The sequence below is a fragment of the Nuphar pumila genome, chromosome 12, assembly GCF_984573655.1.
Source record: "Nuphar pumila chromosome 12, dmNupPumi1.hap1.1, whole genome shotgun sequence".
In the NCBI taxonomy this organism is placed as follows: domain Eukaryota; kingdom Viridiplantae; phylum Streptophyta; class Magnoliopsida; order Nymphaeales; family Nymphaeaceae; genus Nuphar; species Nuphar pumila.
The window spans coordinates 104,735,038-104,744,948 of NC_143260.1; the positions used below are offsets into that span (position 1 = coordinate 104,735,038).

General features: G+C 40.8%; 1 protein-coding gene across 2 annotated transcripts; it reads left to right on the top strand.

The window, feature by feature from the left end:
- The first annotated feature begins 205 nt into the window (after positions 1-205).
- LOC149821439 (uncharacterized) lies at positions 206-9,668 on the top strand. Of its 2 annotated transcripts, XM_089982140.1 has the most exons (4): positions 208-748; positions 5,756-5,835; positions 6,272-9,059; positions 9,148-9,668. In XM_089982140.1, exons 3-4 carry the CDS (start codon positions 6,480-6,482, stop codon positions 9,430-9,432), a joined length of 2,865 nt encoding a protein of 954 aa, XP_089838266.1. In that variant the 5' UTR covers positions 208-748; positions 5,756-5,835; positions 6,272-6,479; the 3' UTR covers positions 9,433-9,668. The 2 variants fall into 2 exon arrangements, with proteins under 2 accessions (XP_089838265.1, XP_089838266.1); XM_089982139.1 differs by lacking the exon at positions 5,756-5,835 and having other exon boundaries at positions 206-748.
- The last annotated feature ends 243 nt before the right edge of the window (positions 9,669-9,911 follow it).

A 9,911-nucleotide genomic window follows, 5' to 3' on the forward strand; every position in this document is an offset into this window, starting at 1 on the left:
ACGCTCGTTCCCACCAAGTAGAGGTCATTTTCGTCATTCCCTCCACCTCCCCCGTCATTTCCCTGCTCCAGTAAAAACTACGAGCAAATGAGTGTGCTCAGAAAGCGGGCCCCACTGTTCCTCGTGACGTAGACCTACGCCGGGATCCCCACATCACAAATCAGTTCTCTCGCGCTCAAAAGGCTTCCCGCGAGACCCACGGGCAGCGGAGTGGAGAAGGTGGGTCTGTTTGATGTGCTCGGGACGTCACCACGGTCGACGTCGTCCCTGCAACTCAGAGTCGAACCAGAGAGAGAGAGAGAGAGAGCACCCACTCACTCTGAATCACAGGAGTGACGCAGAGGGGCCGACGATATCTCTCTTTCTCTCACGTTCTCTGCAACATCGCGGAGGAGCGGCGTCGTCCTTTCGCCTTCACACGCGGATAACGTATCGTGGTGCCTTACTCTACCGGCGAAGGGGAAAACCCGTCGCCGTCTCTTATATTTTGCTTTCTCTCTACGCCGAGAGGCTCAAATTTGGCTGGAGGAGCTAGGGGAGGTTGCCGGCACTCCGACGGACGGGGTTCCGGGGGTTTATGATCGTAGCGGTGGACGCGCGATGGAGTTAGGTTCTGAAAAGACGGAGATTTCGTGCTTTTCCTCTTCTCCTTGATCTGCACGCGGCTTTTCGAGGAGGTTGCGAGGATTTCGGTCGGCGGAAGTCGGAGAGTCTTGGTCTGGTCGCGTCGGTGGTGGACGCATTGGAGGTAACTTTGGGAGGAAAGAGTTTTTGCAAGATCTCTTTTGTTCTTTTTTTCTTTCTTTCTTTTCTTCTTTTGCTTTTTCTTAGGAGTGATTCATGGAGGATTTATGTTATTTTTACTGTAGATATTCATGCTAATGTATGTTGAGAAATACGAAATCTCTTTGCTTTTGATAATTTGTGTTTGTTAAGTATTTAGTTTTTGTTGATCGGCGATTTTCCCCTTTGTCCCCCCTCCCCCCCCCCCCCCCCCCCCCCCCCTCCCGCGCGGAAATTTCGGCCTTGTGGAGAAAAAACTAAGTAGAATTTCGGTTTGTATATGCGTTTGCTTTTTCGTAGAATCAGCGCTAGGAGTAGTAGGCAAAGCCGAGTTGAATCTTTCGATTAGAGTTAGAATTTTCCATCTTTATGATTAATCCTGAACCCCGGAAATTTCGGCCTTGTGGAGAAAAACTGAGTAGAATTTCGGTTTGTTATATGCGTTTCTTTTTCTCGTAGGATCAGCTTTAGGAGTAGGCAAAGCCGAGTTGAATCTTCCGATTAGAGTTTGAATTTGACGTCTTTATGTCAAATCTTTATGATTAATCCTGAATATTGGTAGAATCATGTTGATCTTCTGCAACTTTATGCGTTGATGCGAGAAATTAAGGAAGTTTTGGCAGATTTTCATGTGTATTCTTAATTAGAGTTACAGCCTGTCAAATTGTTCTTCTTCCTTGCCTTATGAGTGCGCCTAGTAAAGATTAGCAAAGTTGAGCCCTTTTTGTGTATTTAGGATCTTTTTTATGTAATTGTGGTTAACATGTTCATATAAACTTTGGGGCCTAAAGTGATCTGTTGAGTTCTGATATCATGCAGGTCCCTTGAAGAAGGTTCCTTTTCCTCTTCATTTTTTTGCGCAAAGGATTCCTGAAACATAGTGACAAAAGTTTAAAACAGCAAAATCTGGACAGTTAAAAAACTGGAAAGATTTTGAAAATTTTCATAAATCTCTTGTTTTTTTTGGCAAAATCTTGGGAATAAAAAATAAATTAAAATTATAAAAAAATATAAGAAAATATAAATAAAACACTTTTAAAAATAAAAATCTCGAAGGTTTTCACGATAAATATCTTTTAAAAATATAAACATCATAATATTTCTCACGATTTGAAAATCTCACAAGAAATTGCCGTTTTAAAGTTTCAGGCAATTTCTCGCTATATATCGGGGAGATTTTTATAAATCTCGCAATATTTGTCAGAGAGCCCTGAAACTTTAAAATGATACCTTTACTGCAGAAGGTCTGAGCCTGGCTCTTGCCGGATTCTCGATTGCTGAGAGTGGAATTTGAGAATGAACCTTTTCTTTCCCTTTCCTTTTGGCCTTCTTTCTTTGTTCCCTAAGTTAGAGATGGTATTTAGAAATATTTATTCAATCATAGAATGGAATTATGACATAAAAACAAGAAGAATCACGAGAAAAGCAGGGTTTCTTAATGAGGCAGGAAACACTGATTGTTATTAAGATGAGATCAGAGTGATGGATCTAAACTAAGAAGCTGGCAGGCTTTAAAGTGTGAATTCAGCAGATAAAGCAGCAAATTGCTGGCCATTATAAAGGTATAAGAGATAACATTGGGCTCATTTTGGTCATTTGGAAAGGGATGAAGTCAGGGGAAACTTATGACATGATTTCACTAGATTGCTCCCCACTAGCTGAGGATACCTTTTCCTTTGTACACAGTGTGATTCCATTGCTTTTGGAATATTCTTTTGGTCGCAGATCCAAAAGGAAAAAAATGATTTAGGTTTGCACCAACTCTGAAACATATCTAAAAAGAGATTATACCCTGTCTCAGAATTGTGATTCAGTGACCAGGTCTGCATTAGGGTGAGCCACCTTTTTATCTAAAGGTGGAGGTTCATTAAATTGTGATTCAGATGACTAGATCTGAATTAGGCTGAGCAACTTCATGTTTAAAATGAGAGATTCTACTGATGGAAAATTTTGAAAGTGCACGTTTTGTTCTGTTTATCCCTACACAAATTATGACTTAATGGTTTTGAAGCATACTCATATTGTGTGATGAAGGTTTCCAAGGTCCATGAATGTAAAGTGGTGATCAGATTGAGCAGGCAAGGTTATACGCCACATTGTACAATCTATCATCTCCATTAATCAAATGCTTGCAATAGTATCATAGGAGTGATCCTAAGAGAAGCTAAGGGCACATTTGTTTGCATCCCATGTGATCTGAAATCATGTGATTACAAAGCACAAGGTGGACAATGTGATTTGGATTCACAAGAGGAGTGAGTAAAATGGCCCCAAATGTGATGTGGAATCTCACTGCCCCATTTTCTCATGTTTGCTTCCACACGTGAAATGGGGCAAATGAGAATCTTCTCTCACAGTAATGAGCAATGTTGTGAAAAGCATGAAGAAGAGGAAGGAGGCGAGAGGAAGGGAGGAATAAGAAGAAGAAGAAAAGGGGAGAAGAGAAAGAAATAGTGGGGGAAGAAGATGCAGAGGAAGGAGGGGAAAATACAGTAAGGGAGAAAGAAGAAAAGAGAGGAAGAAGAGGTAGGAGGCGAGCTGAAGGGAGAAGAAGAAGAAGAACAGGGGAGAAGAGGAAGAAACGAAGGGGGAAGAAGGAGAAGAGAAAAATGAATAGGAGGAGGAAGAAGAGAGGGCAATACCTATAGGTCTTCTTCTTCTTCTACTTTTTCTTCTTCTTAGAGACAAGAGAGAGGAAGAGTCGAGAGGCGAGAGAGAAAAGGGAGAGTCGAGATGCAAAGAGAGGGAAAGATGCGACACGAGAGAGAGGGAGAAAGATGCAGAGAGAGAGAGAGAGAGAGAGAGAGAGAGAGAGAGAGAGAGAGAGAGAGAGAGGCCTGACCCCAAAATCTTGGTCAAATGGGGGCTTTGAGCCTCATTTGACTTCTATTAAAGGAAGCGTGCCCCTCACACTGAGGTGCGCTTCGCCCTAAGGTGTACGCCTCATGGTCATAACCCATGGGGCTTACGCCTTAGGGATTTTACGTTTTATGGTTGCGGCTCGCGTTTTTAATAACGCTGGTTATGAGAGAATATTTCCCCAAGCAAACATCTCTAAGTTCCATATCGAGGATGAGATCTCATTTGTAGGTGGAGACCATGCATTCTCTCACTCAAGGTTGCAAGTATCGTATCGTAACCCGTATCGGTCAGGCCCAAAGTGAGATACGTATCGTGCTGTATAGTTTTAATAAAAAAAATTCAAAATTTTTAAAAAATCAAGAAAAATCAGAAAAAACTTGAAAAATTTCTAAAAAATCATGAATTTCACAAAATACAATCATAAAATCACATATGAAACATTTATTTTTCTCTGAGTTGTATAAGACATCATCAAACAATGATCGTTTGCATAAGATACATCTATAATATTACATATCAAAACAATTATGTGCTATGAATGGCATGCATAATACATCAAACATTAAATAATCAAGATAATATGCTATAAATGGCAATCTCATAAGAAAAACACAAACTATGAAATAATATGCATATTAAATAATGAATCTAAGATTCTAAGCTAATAAGTCACAATATTCATAATAATCAACATCATCTTCTTTTTGAAAAAAAATCTCTCTAAATCACTCTTAAACTCTTTAGGGATGAATATGAACTACCCCCAAGGGGCTGCATTTATAGCGTATCTTAAGATACCCCCTGTATTGTAGTGTATATTAAGATACACCGCGTACCATAAGATACGGGAGGTGTATCGTACAATACACACATGTATCGAGATACAGGTGTGTATCGTATCAGAAAACCCCATAGTAACGATATGTATTGTACTGTTTCATGAGATACGGTACCATACTTACAACATTGCTCTCACTACATGGATTGTGTTGCTTGAAGTAACAACCAATGGGTTTAAGAGCTTCTGGAAACTTAGAACCATGAGATATGATCTGTAAAGGAAAGAAAGCAATCAGCAGAAACAAATGGTCTTGATGATTGATTGCAGAGGCAAAGTTAAAAAAGTTTTACATCCCACCAGTTTAAGCTTATATGAATCTTTCTGAACGCACTAAGCAAAGGACAGTTAGGTACACCATCTTTGGTGAATACCATAAAGGAAAATGCATTTCTCACAAACATATACTTCACAAACCTTTAGGCCGGGTTCCTTAACATGGCTAAAACAGAATTTTTTTCCTATTGACCTAAAAGCATTAGATAAACAAAATTTCATCCAGGAAAAAATCGAAGATGGCCTAGATAACAACCGTAGCATGCTATTGGAAGAATGAATGCTCAAGTGAACAAGCATAGCATGCTACTGGAAGTATGAATGCTAAAGTGAGCAAGATTGAATACATAAAAAAAACAGAACTTACATCATCTTGCAAGCTGCAGACGATCCATTTTCTCCCTTCTAGTACCTTAACCAAATTGAAGGCATTCAGTTTTATAATTGGAGGGTTGGCATGTTTGTGAAAGTCTGATGAAGTTAAGATAAATCTTCGTCATTTTTCCCTGTCATATGCTAAATGTTGGTGTATCTATGACCATGTTTGAAATGTTGTGTGGTGATGTCATTGCTTCCCCTTAAACTTTTGCATCATAAACATCAGACAGAAGTAGCTACTGGTGTTATTATTCTGCTTGATTCAACAATTGGCAAATTTTGCTTCCTTGCTTTAAGGCAAAATCAGCTGGAAGCAGATTTTCTGAAATATGGCTCTAATCAGAACAAATCCAACTATAAGTTTTGGTGGGCCCATGTGAAAATCTGACCAGATCTTATGCGATAGGATCTTTCAGGTACATATCTGATCCTACAATGACCAAAATGAACCAAAAAAATATAAAACGCAGAAAGATATTTACAAAGGAAAAATAGACCACATGTTTGACAAATGCTTCATAGCCAAGTCCATGCATTGTATTATACAGAAAGTATAGTCTCCACATATTAATATTCTCCATGAAAAAGGTATGAGTGTTTATTTCCTTTTTCATGCAGATATAGGGATTCTGGCTTTAGTAGTGAAATGCCGAATATCAACTGATAACAGATAAGAATCCACAAGTTCTTGGGTGATGGTGAGTATCCTTCATTACCAAGTTCTTGCCTGATAAGCTTTTATGATGTTTTCATTTTCAAATGCACGTACCTATGTCACAGGGATTCGGACAGCAGGGTGCCGCACCCTCGTCGACCTGATGCAATTCGGGTGTGGGTGCGGCACCCGGTGCGGTCAAGCCGACCTTGGGTGCGGCGCACCCAAGGTCATAAATGTCCAACCCTGGACCCGAAAAAAAATACGATGAATGGGGCTGGGCGGGGGATTAGGGCAAAAAATTATCTGTTTTTTTATTTCATTAGTGTTACTGTTAACTGTTAACTGTTAATATATATATATATACCCTCCTGCACCCAAGTTTTTTTAAAGTGCCACATCACCGCACCTGTGACATAGGAACATACAGAAAGAACATGAAAGGGCATGCTGAAAGGTGTTTTTCTTGGAATACTCAGGTTCTGATATCGACTAGAAAGAGCATGTTCAGTGGTACGACATGAAGATAATTCTGTTGGCATCATGTGTCTTGAATCATGAGGGTTATTATTTGGAAAACGAACTCCTTGGTGGCAGACGCTTTGTCATTTTTCGAAATTACAGAATCCATACAACCAGATTGTGCCCTCAAAGGTAACAGTGAATGATGCAAGACAATCAGAACGTATGATAATGGAATATCACTTGGAGTTTAATATTTCCACTCATCGAGCCTCAAAATCGGCAAAGGGAACAAAGGTTCTATCTCCTAGAGGCAGAAGAGGTTTAAAGATACAGGATAGACATTTAAGTTTGAAAGCAGAGAAGGCTACAAACCAATCAAGTAGTACTGGTGAGCATCCTTTCATGTCCAATGTTCACAATGTTAAACCAGCACCTTCTAAATATTCAGTGAAGCATCCAAACTGCAAAAAGGATGAGGTCATCAAATATATGTCAAGTCTACCATGTTATCTCCAGCATCCTGAAAGCAGGGATGAATCTCCAAATAAGGCATTGAGTTTTGGTGTGTTAGATTGGTCACTTCTTGAAGATTGGACACACAACCAGAATCAGGCAGCTGGACGGGCATCCAGTTCCAAAACCAAATTGCCCTTCTCTGCTTCCAATCCATCCACATCTTCTTGCACAGATAACAGAAGATCCTCTACTCGACGAGCAAGGGCAACTCTAAGTACATCAGACTCTCATGGGTGTTCATCTTCCAGTGCACACCATGTGAAGACAGCTGAAAATCCTGCCGCTTTTTCCAGTTCAAAAGCTCACACTGAACACGTCAGGCTAAGAGATACTCAAAGGCAGGGAATGGATCAGGCCTTCAGATATATGGATTTTGATCTCCAGAAAATGAAAATGAAGTTTCCAGATAAAGAAGCCATTTTGCAGCATGCATTTGTTTCAGCAAGGAAGGGAGTTCATGCATCAGGTATAAAAAACTATGATTTCTTGAGTTCCCAAGAGGAACCTGATACCCAAGAAGTATCTTCTTGTGCCAAAGATTTCTCCAGAGTTTCTTTTGTGGTAAGTCAAAAATCTAGAGGACACAAAGGTGATTCTCTTGGAAACTGCCCCAATGACCATTTCTTCACATTGCCAGCAACGCATGCTGGGACAGCTGCTGATCTAGAAGCCAGCAGCTTGTCAAAAAGGTCTCATCCACCCACAGATTGTTTTGCTGATTTAGGCCACAAAATTCAGCATTCATGCGTGCTTCCACTGAAGGATCGAAAGGGATCCGTGGCAGATGAATCAACAGTTGGCTTAAACACTGATATGGATAAAGAAATTCCATCACATATACTACAAAATCAGCCCCAACCTGCCAGTGGTACTTCAAGCACGGGAAATAATTTCATGTCAGCTAGCAAGAGTGTCAGCATTGATCATACTGGCCTGTTGCATGATCAGGTTGGTCAAAATGAAGTGAAGGAGCAAGCAACTGAGAGGGATTCATCACCAATTCATTGCTCTAGTCTTTACATGGATAGAACACCCAGAAGTCACAGTTTCAGAGAGGGAATAGGCACAAGGACTTCAGGTTCACCATTCATTACTCTTGGATCTGATTCAGTTAAATCAGACACAACTACTCATCAAGATGGTTCACCAACTGATCAAGTAAGAACCCACTTCAGACGTCAGTTCAGCTCATTAAGGAGATTGTTGAGTCCTTTAGTTAAATCAAAAGCAAGGAACGATCTGCATTCATCTACAGCATCATCCACACCGCATAAGGATGAAGCTGCTTCTATATGCAAGTCTCTATTACAAGAGCTTTCCGTGGCAGCACAAGAGAGATGTAAATCATCCAGCAAAAAATTATCCTCTTCCAGTGATGACACAACAGCAAAAGCTTCTGGTTTTTCTGTCCAGCAATCAGCCAATCCTACCAATTCACTGGTTCTGGATAAAAAGCCAATCTGTCCAGCTCAGCATGCACTCCTACAAATCATTAGAAAGAATGGAATACCGTTCTTCATGTTTTCCTTAAACAACCATAGGGATGCCTTTGCAGCCATGGAGAGGAAAATCAGCATCAATGGAAAGAACACTTTGTATTGGATGTACACTTTTCATTCTGTTAGTGGCATTAAGAAAAAGAATGGATGGATCAGACAAGATAAAAAAGACGATAAACATTGTCATATTTCTAATATTGTTGGTCAGATGGAGGCCAGATGTTTCTTGTTCCCTCAGTTGGCCAGAGATGGTATTTCAGAAAGTTCACTGATGATAGAGTATGTTCTTTCTGGAGGGAGATCAAGAGATCCATCACATGAAAAACCTGATCGTAAGAATCATCTGGATGATCTGCTGCTTGATAATAATTCTAGCAATGAGCTTGCAGCAGTCATTATCAAGTCCCCTTCTGAGCCGTTAAAAAATGGCTCTGTACAAGATGGCAACGGTAGGAGTACTGGAACAGATTTTACTGGGGCCAAGGCATGTGCCAGTTACTCAGGCCCATCTGTTCCTAATGTGTCGAAGAAAGAAAACCAATCTTGTAGCAGTGTCAAAGTTATTCTTCCAAGTGGTGTGCATGGTATACCGGTCAATGATGCAGGCATGCCTTCCCGTTTAATCGAACGTTGGAAATCAGGTGGTTTGTGTGACTGTGGGGGTTGGGATGAGGGATGCAGCCTTACCATTCTTGACAGCCAAAGACCACTAAGCAAAAGAAGCTTGTGCTCCTCACAAGCATTCTGCGACTCAGATGCTGCTCAACAAGTATATCTTTTCATGCAGGTACTTGCCTTTCTTTGTCCATGCTCTTCTAGTTGCAGACTGTCAAGATTCTTTTTCAACTGATTCACATTCTAATCTTTTATGGCAGGGCGCTCAAGAAGATGCACCTGCCTTGAGATTTGCAGCAGTGCGTGAAGGACTGTACTCGATTGATTTTGATGAACCCATCTCCTCTCTCCAGGCATTTTCCATCGGTATAGCCATTTTGCACAGTAGAAATCATACCATCACAGCAGGGGTGGGCACCAAAACTCTACTTGACTCACTCTTAGCTGCACAAGAAGGTAGGTTCCAGATGTCCAATAGATTCCAAGGGACAGGTTCCATGAAATCCATTCCCGACCCGCCTCTCTCTCCCGTGGGAAGAGCCTAGTTGCAGTTGCTTCTTTTAATCATCACACAGGCAGTAGGAGCGGTTGGTGATTTGAATTTATTAAGAATATTTAGAGAATCGTTCCTGCTAGCTAAGCAAGCAGAATGTTGTCTGAAAGCCGGGTTGATCTGGTTTTGTGTATATACGCAAATATAACCAACACAGGGCGTTTACCCATATTTAGCTCAGTTCTGTTTCATTTGTGATTTGATCTAATAAAGAGGTACTGTGTCCAACTCGCAGTTTAACCAACCACGCCCAGTGGCAGACTGACACTACAAGAATCAAGAGCCCCTTATATCTTTCAATGATGGGGCAATGTATGAGACTCCCAACATCCTGTACTTTGATCACCAATGCCCATATTATTTTATGCTGCTGAATTTGCCTGAAGCAGGACATAGCAGTTTGTGCGTCATTTCCCAAACATTTCCTGCAAAGCTGTGTCTGATGCATTACATCGTTTGCTGCTAGGAGTT

Excerpts from the sequence above, each read along its gene's own strand:
- LOC149821439 (XM_089982139.1), top strand. The coding sequence starts at position 6,480 with ATGATAATGGAATATCACTTGGAGTTTAATATTTCCACTCATCGAGCC. Across the intron at positions 9,060-9,147 it reads AAGTATATCTTTTCATGCAG|GGCGCTCAAGAAGATGCACC; the intron begins GTACTTGCCTTT and ends CTTTTATGGCAG.